General features: G+C 40.6%; 1 protein-coding gene across 4 annotated transcripts in view; it reads left to right on the plus strand.

The window, feature by feature from the left end:
* The window catches only part of DPP6 (dipeptidyl peptidase like 6), a 582,220-nt gene that overhangs the window by 552,575 nt on the left and 14,585 nt on the right, over window positions 1-15,060 (plus strand). For all 4 annotated transcript variants that reach the window (XM_064505741.1, XM_064505742.1, XM_026097080.2 and 1 more), the window contains exons 17-18: window positions 9,186-9,233; window positions 13,663-13,761. In XM_064505741.1, the coding sequence (XP_064361811.1) occupies window positions 9,186-9,233; window positions 13,663-13,761 (147 nt within the window). The remainder of the gene's footprint in view (window positions 1-9,185; window positions 9,234-13,662; window positions 13,762-15,060) is intronic.

Raw genomic sequence — 15,060 nt, forward strand, 5'->3', positions numbered from 1 at the left:
AGTTAATGGAGGTTCAGATTTTCTGTACCATCTGGGCTGTCCTTGGCCTGAATCTGGTGTGAACAGTAAGGGGTAGAAAGCAAGTATTAGACACTGAATAATGAGGGTCAGAGCATGGTGCTGTCTTTTTGCTTAGAGCAGGGCAGAGGATCCCTGGGAATGTCCTATTCTTGTGCTATTGCACAAGTCAGACTCACTAGCCAAAATATCTGGCTAACAAAATCCAAGACACATGAGAAAAACAGGGGTAAAAAACCCTTAAGTGTGACTAAACATCGTACAGTGCGATAATGACCTCCAGGAACTGGGCATGACGAGATGCTGTGGATTCCAGTTTCCCACCCTGTCAAATAGCAAATAAGCACAGCAGTCGCACTCACGCCTGGAAGGGATTCCCGGTTGTTGCCAGCACATTAGGTCACTGGGTGACTGTTATCTGTTGTGACCAGAACGGTTTCCTATACAAGGATGATTATGACAACTCTTCCTTTTTTGTATACCCAATAGCAGGAGGCTGTAATTAGTGCTTCAAGGCAAACTGCGACCTTTTGGAACTTTTCCTGAGGCTTATGAAGCTTAAATTAGTTTCTGCTGTTTGAAAGCATGCACAGACTTAATCTCTGGGTCCTATTTATATTATAATTACTATATAATTCACATTTGCATTCACTTGGCTCCCTTTCTAACTTAACAGTTAAGGTTGGCTTTGGCATCTAAACTCCTTTGTGCATCGTTCACGGGTCAGAAGTCCCATGGGTGAAGGAAGGATGGGGAGTGCCCTGTCTCACTCTCTCGCATGCTAGTGCTACTTTAAAATAGCAGACTGATATGGAAAAAAAAACCTTTGCACAAATAGAAGCTATCACAAGAGCTTCTTCTCCAGGAAAAGACAGGATGTTATTAGTGGGTTGGGATTTAAAAGAGAACTTCTTTTCTGTCAGCTGTTAACAACATAGTTATTAAAGTAGTCTAAGACTAATTAAAATGGTAGGTTTTGTGGATGTTCCAATCACATTTTGTCTTCCTTTAAATAAGCCATTCATTTATGCTATAAAATATTTCGCTGCTTTGCTATACATCCTTCATGCTGTGTAAATTACCCATAAATACTCAGTGACACGGAATAAGAGAACAAAAAGTTATGCATGAATATTTAATAATAAAATGAACAGAAAACACCTGTTATTTCCAGTGCTTCAAGAAAAGATTATGGAATGAAAAGTGGAAATCCTATCCCTATTCTTAGCCCAATTCATATCCCCTATTCATAGCCCAAGAAACTTCATGTTCCTTGCTTTTACATGATTTGATCCTGTTTTGATTTTGACTCTTGCTTTGTAAATATGAACTGTCTGGCATTGCCCAGAGGAAGATAATCTATCATGTGCTTATAGCCAGGATTCCTGTCATTTGGTCATTCTGTGGATTTAAAAATACATCAAAACTCCACTCATAGGAGATAAATGACCATGACAACAGGCTTCCTATGGCGCCTCAAATAATGAAGCTTCACAAATCAAGCAGTGGCCTCCTGCACGTTGAGACCAGGGTGCATGTGCATTATTTCCAGCTATATGAGCGACCTTGGTTGAACTCATTATTCTGCAGTGAATGGTACAGATGTTACCATCCCACAAGATTTAAAGCTTGCTCTAAGGAAAACTGCTTCGTTCACCTTGTTTGCCAGCTGGACCAGCTATGTGGTTTATTGCTGGCTTTTATTTTCTGTTTGCATGATACACTTTTAGCACTTTATTAATGCAGTAAGTACATTAAGGATATATCAAAACCTGGGAATTCATGAGAGGGAAATAGCTTAATAACTAGACAATGAGAAGCAATGTTATTTATGTTTTTTAAAAAAGTTAATATCCAGCATCAATTAGTACTTGTCCAACTAAGATACCATTATCTATTGTAAGTGAATTTTACTTTTAGAAAAGAATAAATTCAGGTTCTCTAAATCAATTTATACTAGGTTTTTAATGGAAGAACACAACATATACAATGGAATTTTACTCTGTTAATGTTAATGAGTTGTAAATGGCACAGAGAAAGGAGTATCTTCTTTTATGCTGTGATTACCCTTTTCCCTTGAACATATCAACAGCAGGTTTAGCAGGGGAGCTGGGAGGAGAAACAGGGACTGTAGCTCTTCCTCCCTTTCCACAACTCCCCCAGAAATGTGGCCTTTGGGTAATGTGGTGAGGACATGACTGCACAGGTTCTCCATCAGAATGGCACTGCCATCTGCGATACGTATGAAACACGGGATCATAGGAAAATTTAGCTTGGAAAGGACCTCGGAAGGTCTCCAGTCCAACCTCCTGCTCAAAGCAGGGTGAGCAAAGAGATCAGACTGGATTGCTCAGGGCTTTATCCAGCCTGGTCTTGAAAGCCTCCAGGAATGGAGACGGCACAGCCTGCCTGGGCATCCTGAGTTGTCCAGAGGAACTTTCCAACACAGGCAGGGAATACAGACCCACGTCTCTGACACCCGTTCCTCCACATCTGGTATATCTCTTAGGGTTAGGATATACTAATCCAGTAAGAAACTTTAAATATATTTGAGAAATAGGAACAAATGATAAACCTTTGCTCTCATCTCTTTCCCAAGTTTGGAGAAAGCCTGGATTCAAACTGAATTGCAGGAGGTTAAATTAATGAGGAACTCAATTAGAAATAGAATACAAATTAGAAATAGAAAGAATATTGGGTCAGGAAATTTCTCTGGTCAGATCCATCCTTCCAACTATAGACTTGAACCAGAGTACTGAGCAAAATACCCAACCGGTTTGGGAAGTCAGTGATCCATGTGTGAACTGGAATGGTTCCCTCCCACCTCTGGTATTTACGTCTCTGAGAGCACAATCAAGATGCATTGTCAGGTTCAGGAAATCTGCAGGCAAATTCTCCAAATGTACCTCCCTTTTCTATCTGATATAATTGTTGCAATGGGTGAATGTACCACAAAGCTTCTTAAAGACCGTAGGTTTTCCACAATCCTCCTTGGAACCAGCCACAGTTATTATTATATTATGTCTTTTGAAAACCTTAGACAAAGTCTCATGAAAGGAAGAAAATGCTTTTACTCACCCCACTGGATGTGATGCCTCACTGGATGGTATTATTTAAGAGGGAGAGGATGGAGATTAGCAAAAGAATTGTAAGGTAAGGTTAACAGCTGGCTAAATGAAAGATGACAGTAGATTATGATGAAGAGAAATATACGGCTAATCGGATATCAGTAATGGGATCTATTAGGAGCTGGTCCTGGGAATGACCTTACTTGAATTTTTCATTGATGGCCTGGGAACCCAAAGATGGACTGAGTTAATGAAATTTGCTAAGGATACAAAGCTGATAAGCACCATCAGAAAGCAGAGAGAAATATTGGAAAAGCTGGCTGTCTTGGAGGCCCGGAGTGAAAGAAATTAATAGTACAAAGCATGTGGGGAGCAGGAACAAGAATCTTCCTTGTATGCTTGAGGCTCCCTAGTTACAGGTGACTCAGAAGAGCAGAGCTGGGACATACAAGGCCGTCCATGAACTGCCTACCTCCTGTGGCCATGGAGAAGGCAAATGTGCTTTTAGGATGGATCAGGCAAACAATTTTCTGTAGAGCTAGGCAAGTGTTATCTGCACTATAGAAGGACCAGTCAAGACATCCTCTATAACGGAGTGTAGAATCCTGGTCATTTGTGTTTAAGAAGAGTGAACTGAAACCGGAACAGTCTTGCATAGAAGAATGATAAGAGAAATAGAGAATCTGCCTTCAAAAAGTATCTAAAATAATCCAGTTGTTTAACTTGCTGGATGAGGGCTTTGAGGAGACATGAGCGTTCAAAGTATAATGGGGATGTTTGTGATTAGTAGACAATAACTTTCTGGCACATATCAAAAAGGTGTAATTTGGGGTGTCAGCCAGCATAGCTTGAAGTTGGAAGGCAGTTTCTATCCAAAGAGTGAGACACCAGCAGGAAATACAGCAGCAAACAACAAGCTATGGGTAGAGAGCGTTTATCAATAACTTATATGACGTGATTACCTATAGAAGCAAGGGAAAGTCTTGGACCTGGAAGTCCTGTATACTTCTATGATTCGGCAATCATGTGAGGGATAGGGGGATGTCAGAGCATCTGTTGTAGTTGTTTAACGTCAACCCAGCTTCCCATACAGCTATTTTCTGCAGCTGTGTAGGCTCCTTTCAAAATCCCCTAGAAAGGACTCAGTTTTAGACCAGGATTTTTTTGAATAGCCCTGATCCCAAATAGGCCTATTTGAGCAACCTTTTGAGGAACTCATCAGAGCTGTTTCGTGTAGCATAATTAAGGCCAAATCTCATGCTCATTTGCCCTCTAGACACTGTTAACTAAAGCCATCTCAGAACAACAAGATTTATTTCTGCTTTAAGTAAGCCTGAAATCTATTCGTAGTAGGAGATGAGGCAGAAACAAGCAGTACCATCAGCACAGTTTGTGCAATTCTGCGTATTGCCTGAAAACAAGACAGTATAGATTATTTTACTAGACTAGTTACATATTAGGAAGTAAAGATCAGACTTAAAAATTAAATGCCTCAGGGAGGGTGAATAGCAGCACAAATCTCTGTTTGATGTTTGTGTCAACAAGGTTGCCAAAGCAAACATCACAAACATCTGTCTGTAGCATAGACTAGAAAATACTGTAAATGGGAAAATATTTTAATTATAAGCAGTGATTCACAGAACTCCCCATGTCTTTATTTATTAGAATGATAATATCACCCCAACATATGAACTTTATGCATTAGGTATAAATAATTCATGGTTTAGCAAATAAAGAGATCTGGAATCTGTACACAGAGATGGCTGTTGCCAATTATCTCACTTGTGCAGAGCCAGACCTTCTCAGTTCACATCGCTCGCAGCTGCTCTTTTAAATCATTCATCAGTGCTTAAGAGATACGCTGGTGGCGCTGGCAGAGAGTATTTGAATTTTTATTGTTTACTCACTGTGAATTTAGCTGCTGGTCTGAAATTATCTGCCACATTGAAGCCTTTAAGAATATGGATGAGAAGAATATGACAATCCTTTTTTTCCCCTCTCTCTTCTAACACTGATTACCTTTTCTGCAAGTTATATAGTATTCTTTTTGTAATTACTACTTTCATCTTAAAGTTGTAACTGATATACTTCCCCATGCTGTTTAGGGCATGAAAATGTTTTGGAATACTCTCTCAAAATATTCCAGAATTAATGTTTGGCAAATATTTTGTTCAAGGTTGTATAATTTTCCATTTTTAAACTGGAAATTTGTACCTTGTCACCTAAATATCTACAGTTACTGCTTTCTGCCTATGTTTAAGCAGAAGTCTCTTGAAAATAATAAGGAAGGCTGCTTAAAAATTCATGGCTAGCCAAGGTCAGTGCTTTTTTCTTGTCAAATTACTCAGATTCTGAGTTTCCGCTCACTTTCAGAACATGGCTAGTACTTCCTTTTTGATAAACTTCCCACGTCATTCTAGTATTATGACTCAATCTTACTTCTAGCGTGGATAATGACAGTGAAATTTTTAAGGCTTTATGATAAAGCCAAATTTTTAGCTGTGTTAATTGAAAATCTTATTTCTGTAACTTGAGATTCCCATGGCATTATCAACTACGCGTCCAGCCAGGAACGTATAGAACGTGTCCTTACGTGGTCGAGTCCTCCAGTCAACAGGTTCAGTCCTTTTGCTTGCACTAAAGATGAAGCAGCAGCACTAAAACTGCTGTCGAATTAATGGGTGCAAAACCAGAGTGGAGGTGCAGGAAGGCGAGCTTGCAAGGCAGGTGAGCAGGCTCCCGGGGACGGTGTGGGAACGCACAGATCCAGCTCCCTGGGCCCGCGCTGGGCTCCCCTTGGGCATGTGGCACGTATACAGGACCCATCACACCATTACGGGGTCCGAAAGGGAACACAGGAGGCAGCTGATGAATATATGCTTCCTAATTTCGAGAATTTAGTTCTTACCCTGTCAGGCTTTGGACACTTAACGTGGGAGTGTTGGAAGATTCATAATGCATGTATATTAAAAACTCAGGATAGCATGTTCCTAGCTTATTTTACTTTAAAAATCAACATTGAAAGGAGCAATCTACATCATTCCTAAAATAAAAAAAAAAAAAAAAAAAAAGGATTTTTCTTCTTAATGACTTTCGGCTGCTCGCAACCAAAATACATTGTTTAACTGGAACACAATCACTGTGAATATTTAATATCCAGACTAATCTTTCACACAAACCTGAGGATTCTGCTCAGCACATTCCTCTATCTTTCCCATTTTTCCTCCTTTGGTGAAAAATAAAAGTCAAGCAACTCAAAATTCTTTTTCAAGGATCCTGATGCATATTTTAAAATATTTTTATTTGATATTACCTTAAACTGAAGATCTTTGAATGGGGCCTTGTTTTAAAATATTGATTTGGGGAGAGGATGGTAAGGTTAGTAAAAGACTAACTAAACCTAATATATAATACATGGAATTTTCTACACTGTACCTTGGCTTTTTTATTAGCTTCGCACTGTTTTCCCAGTGCTAGCACAAAAATGAAAAGAAATTAGAAAATAAGAGGATTATATGCATTGTATTTCTCTCTTTTATCCCTTTCTTTTTATAAAGCATTTTTGTGTTAATTAAAGGACTGCTCTAGCTCTGATTGAAATCATTTGGGAAGATTCCTTTTATTTCCATTGATGATTTTATCATGCCCAGGATGAATTGTGTATTAGATTTGTCATTTGTCCAGCAGACTGGTTTCTGGCACTGCAGGAAAAAAGCAGAGCAGATTTATAAATAAATATAGTCAGTATATCATGTAAATTGACAGTAAAAAGATAAATTAGGCTAAATCTTGGTGAGTATAAAACCTAGCATTTTCCCCTGTGCATTATCCTGACGTAGTTGCATTCTAAGAAAATGTAGCAAACAAAAGAATTGGATCATTAATGATGAAAATTATCAATTATTAGGAAATGAAAGTCAGGCCTGACATATCAGTCAGCTCAGTAATAAATAAAACCTGCTCTGCCCTGATTTGTGTCAGTGCTATTCCATGGCAAACCTGCCTGAATAGGAGGCTGATGCAAATCTGATAACAGGATGTTTTTGGTTGATAACAAAGTGAAACAAAGTCTGGGCTTATCTTTTGCCTGGAACACAATTGTTTTAGATTTACATGAGTGAAACTGAGATCAGAGCTTTCTCCGCTTAGCTTACGGCTGGTTTGTCCCAGTTCCTTGCATGGAAACTATTCGTTTAATTCTGGGAGGGGGAAAAAGCCACTTTTCTCTGCAGGTAAGGTCTGCATTAAGCATTCCTGATTTTATACAAGAGGCTGTGGTTTCTTGGCAGCACTGGCAAATGCACTGGCACAATTAAAACACTCTAAATCCTTTCTTGCTCTCAGCAGCTCATTTCACTTATCAAACCAGTACATGAGGCTCACACTAACCCACTTTATTTTTTTATTTATGCTGTGCTCGAGTGTGAGCATTATCAATTACTGTATTTTGGGGTGTTGGGGGAGTTGCCTCAAGCAAAAGATATGGTGAAAGATTTTCAGCCTGCTCAACGCAAACTCCTAGTGCAAGTGACTGGTGATCACACATGCTTTGCTTTTAGGTTGAAGCACCCAGGACATCTTAAAAGGGGTTGAATCTGAGAGGGTGTGAGATTTGTAGACTGTGAATATCAGGTTTCCTTAAGGTGTCTTAATTTGAGGGTTTAAAATGTTGACTACTTTTTTTTTTTTTTTTTTTAATTTAGTCTCTGAATTAGTACAAGTGCTGTTTTCCACTGAACACCAGCAGTATGGAAGGGCTGAATCAGAAGCAAATGAAGCTGTACTGTCTCCATGGTCTTTCCTAGGACTTCATTTCCTGACCACCCTTCCCTACAGGGCACTACAATGCAATAAAGAGATGCTTGGGGAGTGGAATTAGTTTTTCAAGCAAGAATAAAAAATCTTGCTGGCTCTGCCATTTATAGTGTGCTGTCTGCCTTGCTTCCCCTCCCCAGGTGATGCCATTTGTGACCAGCAGGACCAGGGGGACAGCCAAAATGCCACCGGACTTTTTGGGCCCCTGAGAAACTAGGAAACGCAGTTTCTAACCATTTGAAATATAGAGAGGAGCTATAATAGAAATAAACCTGGCCACTAAGATCCTCACCTATGTTCGATGAGGATCCCTCATTCTTGGTTGTTTTCCCTAGCAGTGTCCTGTATCAACCTGTGTTATTAATTCTCCTGCATCACGTTCAGGACCTCCCAGAAAGTCACTCTCAGCCATTGGGTTTGTTTAACATCCAAGCACGTGGCCTGTGGCATACACCTAGGCTCTACTCAAAATCATTTGAAGAGCCAAAGACTGGCTACACAAGCTCAGCCCAAAAGTCCTTTTGGCCCCAAGTCCTGTCTGCAAAAGTAGTCAGCAGATGATAACTGGGAATAGAGTGTAAGAAGCTGGACAATTAAAAAATGAGCATAATCTCATGTATCATCCCGTTTTCTATCAATCAGCTTCTTGGTGACTTCCTAAACTAGGTGTTGAATCCAGACCACTGTGTTAAGTGGTCACGACGTGATCTGTCTTCTGTGAATTGGTCCGATTCCTTTGCAAGCTCATTGTATGTTTTCCCCCTCTATAGCATCCTATGGCAATGAACCCTGTGGTTCACTCATGCATAGTAATGATAATCCTCTTTACAAAATTGACTGATCTCACTACCCAAATGCTGTATTTTAGGAGAATCAAAACAGTGTTTAATTTATTTTTGAAAAATGTTGTTTGCAAAACAGCAACAGTTACCCGTGGCATATAAAATGTAAATGCTTTGTGTTGTGATGTTTGTGTGTCATTAGAATAATTTAAAAAGCAAGTGATTTAATTGTGTTTGTGCTAATTATAATGTTTACAAATTAGGGAAAGATGCACTTAGTGGCCCATTGGGAAAGGGTTTTGAAACCTCGCGTGTCTCAGAGTCTACAGTGCTGTCACTTATTCACAGACTCCTAATACCTGGGTGATTTGCTTTTTAGATTACTCTTCCATGGATGAATTCTCAGGAGTCTCCATCTCCATGGAATTCAAAAACAGGTTCATGTGCATGTATTTAGATAGATGAGCTTGTTATTTAACTGATTTTTTTTCTTCTTTTCAAGGTCCACGAGTTCCAATGGTGACTGTTCACAACACAAGCGACACACAAAGTAAGGATGGGCTTGCATCTTGCAGTTCTTTGGGGAAAAGTATCCAGGCCCTATCCTGAGATAGTATTTCTAAAAAACATTGTCCTCAGAGTAGCTTGCTGTTGGGAGTAAGCAGTCAGTGATTTGGGGATGTCATTTGTTACCAGCTTTCTCAAAAAATCCACAGTCCAGATCTCTCTCTCTTTTTGTTAGTCTTCCATGAATTTTGTTTTATGTCCTCCTCCAAAGAATATATATATATATATATATATATATATATATATATATATATATAGACACACATATATGCATATATATAACTTAATCTATGATTTAATAAAATCACTCTGATATGAACTATCTGGCTGCGGGAGGCAATGCACAGGACGCAGCCTCACGATTTGCAGGTTTTGCTCCCAGCTCTGCCACTGACTTGGAGCATGGTTTCCTCATCTGCTTAATGGGAGTTGTAATACTTATTTGTTTGGTAAGGCTTTTTGATGCTAATGATTCTCATCTACATGATCATGAATCTGGAGTTATTCCAAATACAGATTTCAGCCCCAAAATCTCTGGTGCTGGCTATTGCCATTGACAGATGGGTTACGACTAGAGCTCAGAGATCCATTTGGTTTCTGGAGTTCCTGTCTCTTGCCAGGCTTTTGCACCCCTGTAGTAATAAAGATGATCTAGAAAGTTCTATTTTTTCACCTCATCTCAGTGTGTTAGGGAGCCCCATACGGACAGGTTTCTTTTTGCCTCCTCTGCAGTTATCTTTAATCAAGGTGCCCCCTTTCTCTCTCATGAGTCTTGGGAGACTTCATAGCGGAGTGTGGGACTGAGTCTCACACCAAACCAAGATTTATCTGCCCCAGTCATTTCCATGGGAGACCCTTTTCTATCTTTTTTATGTTGAGTTTAGGCCAGGCTTAAGCTGCCATCAGGGCCCTCAGGCATTTACTTAGGGTGGTGATCCACATAAGGGGAGTGGGCAACTTTCCTAGTAGGGAATCACCTGCTTGTGGAGCCACAAGGATTGTTAATGGGGATGATAATGTGATACGTATTATCCAACCTAATACTGAGCCAGCGGACTCCATCCCTCCAGTCTTTACTCCTGTGCATCTCTTATTAAAACCCCTCCTGCAATACCAGGACATTCAAGAAAAAAACACAAGTTTCCATATTGTTTTATGCAGTTTCTGTGCATGACTTTGCTTCCCATTCTCTAAATTCCTGTTGGCAACATGCATTTTTATCCCTTACCACATGTAGAAAAGCTTTGTTTGTGAAGACATGAAGAGCACAACCCCAAGTTCTTACTGAATTATTTAAAATCCTTTCCTATGAGAATACAATTATGATTGAGCAAAATTAGTGCTGGAGGATGTGACTAAGTTGGATCCCCATGAAGGTTTGCGCAGAAGCAAATAAAGGCCAGTTTGCATGATTTCTTAGCAAGGAGAATCAAAGTGAAAAGCAAGTCAGATTTATGTCATACTGTATCCTTTTTTGTTAAGACATAGATACTCAACAGTGTTCCATCGAGTGCCAATAGTGTCTGGTACTATTAAGGAGATATATTACACATTCAACACTAATTTATCCTTCCAGCATTTTCAATCAATTTTTTTGTTTTGAAGTGTTTCTTTGCAGAGGAAATCTTAGAAAGACATGCATAAAATTCAGCAGCATCCTACAATAAGCTAGGTTAAAGCAACATACTGCTGCAGGACTGCTCCGTAGGGGAGGCAATAGGGATCTTTGCTGCCAAAGCAGGGCAGCGTAGCCTACCCTGGACCAAGTCTTAGACCGTCTGCCATTCTCTTGCTTGTCAGGTGACCATGTGATAAATACTTCACTTCCTTGTGCCTCAGTTTCCCCATCGGTCAGGGACTGATGGATAAAAATGCCCTGACAGAGCTAGCTGGTTTTACTGTCATTGAAGCATTCCTGGCCAAAAATAAAGGCTTCTTTTGAGGCAAGAGGGGGGAAATACAGTGATGTTTTTATATAGCATTTTATCTGCAAGGAGGGCTTGTTGCACACAGAACAAGCATGAAACGGCCATTTCCTGCAGACTCACCCTCATGTTTTTACTGGGGTCTTGGCCATCCCCTGAGCTCTGCCCAGTGTCCCTGCTGGGGTACGAGACACCTTTGAAGGGCTGCTTCTGCCACCGCGTAGCCTTTCCCCCCAGCATAGCCACACTGAAGCTGCCTCCAAAGGAGGCTCCCACTTTGGACCCAGGTTTTGTTTGTTTTAGTGATGCTGGCAAGGGCGGGATAGGGAGATAGCTTGAGTTGCCTCTGCACCCGGAGCCAGCCCGGAGAAGCACCGGGACAGAGGCAGGTGCAAGTGCAGAGGAACTTTTTTTGTGTGGATTCCTACAGGAGGTGATTTCATTTCTGAAAGAATAAAAAGTGTCCCTACTGCTACCACTTTTTCCTCCTCATCATCCATTTTTGTCTTTTTTTTTTTTTTTTTTTTTCTTAAACCCAATACTTTAGTTTTACAACAGACATAGATATGGCTGATTGGCTATAATAGCATGTACAGGATAGTGTTCTCATGAATTGTGCTATAGACTCCTGTATAGTTTTATAAATTACTTTTAGGTGTATAAAATGAGAGATACTATAAAATAGAAACAGCAAATAAAAGACTTTAAAAAGTAGCATAAAACATACTGAAACTAGTTTTATTTTGACAGTTATGTATGTGTAATATTTATCACAGAGATGACTCAGTCTAGTCATGCATAGAACACATCCTCTACTGAAATTCATGGTTTTCCGTGTATGATTAGCATTTCCCTTGGTTTCCTATTTTCCCTCATTCTTTTGCTCTTGAATAAAAGACAGCTATGGCAGTCGCATGTTACCAAATTTACGTATTTAATATGAGCCCATTACTCTATAAAGGGAGTTTGCCTCTATATTCTGCAATGATCTGATAATAGTGAATATTACAGTGTGCTTACATTTAATTAAGCAATGACCATTTGTACTCCACAGACTTGAGCTCCCTGTGGTCCTAAAGCAGAAAAGAAAGTCCTTTAGGAGATATGCCAATCTTCTTTATTTCCTCCCCAGTCTTCCCGGCTTTCTGTGAATGCAATTATATGAACAAATAAAACTGCTTGACTAAATTCCCCTACGTGGCAGGCCCCTTTCTGCTGATAAAGCTACTTGTGTGTGCCATAATTAAATGAGAATCTTAATATTTAACTAAACGTAATAGGCTGTTGCTTTGGCACTTTCGTGGGGGTTGTGATTTCAATAGAGATGAGCCAAGTTTTTTAAAATAGTCATTGAACCAATATACTCTTGCTGAAAGGCCTGTGAAACGTATTAACTGAAAAGGGCATGTTTTGTGCTGTGCCTGCCTTTCTATTCAGTAGAGAGGGGCAATGAGAGCATGATAAGCAGGTACCACGAGCATTATTTGGGGAGCTGGGGTTACACATTTATCAGTGTGTCTCTAAAGGGAAGTCACAGTCAATAAAACATAACTTGGTGGTGATAGGGTGCACACACTATCTGGCTGAGAGAATTCCATATTAATTGCACTGTGTTTACTATCTCCACCCCTTTCCCCAAGAAAAACGATGAGACAGAGCCTCAGCTAAGACATGCTGAGTGTCCATGAGCTGGGCCTGGATATCACGGGTGGCACCAGGGAAAAGCTCTGGGCCATGTATCTGCTGGAAAGTGAAAACCAAGAGCTCAGGACAAGGGCAGGAGGTGCCTGTTGGCCATGGCTGGGGGCCTGGAGGCAGCCCCCGACCCAGCTGTCCTGCCAGGGGTGTGGAGATACTGCAGCTCCCTCCCTGGCATCGTGTTCAAACCCAGCCTGCCGCCACGGCAATGGCCGCTTCCTCTTGATAGAGGTGGCCACTTCTTCTCGAATAGGTTCAGTGGTTAGAGCATGCGGCCAGGACAGGGGTTATAATGGCTAAATCCTGAGAAGGAGGAAGGAATTCTGCATTTTGATCCCAGAAATTTGTTGCATAAAATACACGAGCACAATACACAATAATTTATTATATATGTGTATATATAAGTTATTATATGTGTAACTTAAGCACGGATTTGAGGGCTTCTTCATTCGACACCTACAGTTTGCCTGAAAGATAGATGTGTGGCTGGGGCAGACTGAGTGCCCAGTGCCCTCCCATAATACTATCTCTGCACGTATTACATCCCCAGCTGGTGTAAATCCACCAAACGTTGTTGTCGGCAGGGAAAAGAGCTTTACGCCAACACAGAACCTGGAACACATTTCAGAAACTTTACTAAATTAGACTTCTCTGAGGGCTGGATAGCTAGAAGGCAGATCTTTTGCAAGGAAACTTTTGTCACAAATATTAAGGTGGTTATAAAATATTAACATGCACTTTCACAAACAATGCCAACAGTTTTTTGTGATCTTGTTCTTATTCTTTCAGAAATCTTTGAGCTGGAGGTAAATGAAAATGTGCAGTTGGCTGTAAATGACAGACAAATGCCTAAAGTAGAATACATGGAAATCAAGATAGATGATTACAGTAAGTAGTACTTTTCCTTTCTCTTCTTTTTCTTTTTAACTGCAACTGCTGTGAAATGATACAGTCATCTTGGTCGAGCGGCAGGAGGAAAAATGACTCTGGCTCTCAATAAACTCTCAGTTTCCAAAGCACTCTATTAGGAAGTGCTACGTATAAGGAAGTTATCAGAGGGACAGGATTTGATGAGAATGCAGCTGAAGAAAGGAAAAAAGATAGTTTTTTTTTTTTCTTTTAAAATGTTTTGTGGAGAGAAAAAAAAACACTCTAGGAGATGACACGGTGTGGTGCCCCCATTCTCCGGGGCATTCGTCCTAGCTGGGCCGGGCTGTTGTTTAAGGTGGGTTTGAAGTGCGGTGCTGTATGTGCTTGCTAGCTTCAGCTGTGGCAGCCTTTCAGCGCACAATACGAAATTGCAGTGAACGCAGCAGTAATCACCGGTCGGGAATTTGAGTCGCCAAAGACTTTCAGCCTGAGTCATTCAGGATTCTTGGAGAAAGCCACCTCATTTGGTAGGGTTGGAAAAAAAACAGCTCTGCAACAAAAACAAAGGGAGATTTCATCTGGAATAAAGAAGGCAGAAACCTGGAGCAGCGTAAATCAGCATTTGCTGTGTTCTGTTTGTATCGCTTATTTATTTATTACCCACATATCTAAGTGCCAAAGAGCACAGAGAAAAAGAAGGGCATTATAGCAAATGGGCAAAGTGTAAGAATTTTCTGCCTGTCTGTATACCGCTGCAAAAGCAGCTGTTCCTGCTACAAACAGATGTCCTACCTATATGTGGGAAATCCAGTTCGTGCGCATGGTGGCAGCTCCAAAGAAGCAGCTAGGGAACCGGGCTTCAAAACATGACCCCTAGTATTCCCCGCGATGGAGAATGTAGAATGCCTTTCAGATAGGATACAATGAAATAAAAGCCGTTGAGGTCTGATGGATGTTAGGTTGCTAATATGGACCAATGCCAGGTGTTATAAAATGTGAGGCTGAGAGGCAGTAGCCACTGGAAACGGGTAATCATTGCCTAAAATGTTCTGCTTGGTCCGTTGGTATTAGGAACATAAACCGATGCATGAAAACACAGGAACAGATGTGCACTTCACAGGCCTCGTGGGCAGGACACGACCATGAAAGATGGCCCGTCATAAAGATCACCGTCTGTCCAGCCCCTGTGGGCCAGTTCATAGGCGTATTGGAAGCAAATAGTTTTTGCTACAAATTCAAGTTGTTGCTAAATTTCTTAGCTGTAGGTATCTTTGAAACTGTCTTCTGCTCACTTAACCAAGTGTGTATGTGTAATAA

The sequence above is a fragment of the Dromaius novaehollandiae genome, chromosome 2, assembly GCF_036370855.1.
Source record: "Dromaius novaehollandiae isolate bDroNov1 chromosome 2, bDroNov1.hap1, whole genome shotgun sequence".
Classification (NCBI taxonomy): domain Eukaryota; kingdom Metazoa; phylum Chordata; class Aves; order Casuariiformes; family Dromaiidae; genus Dromaius; species Dromaius novaehollandiae.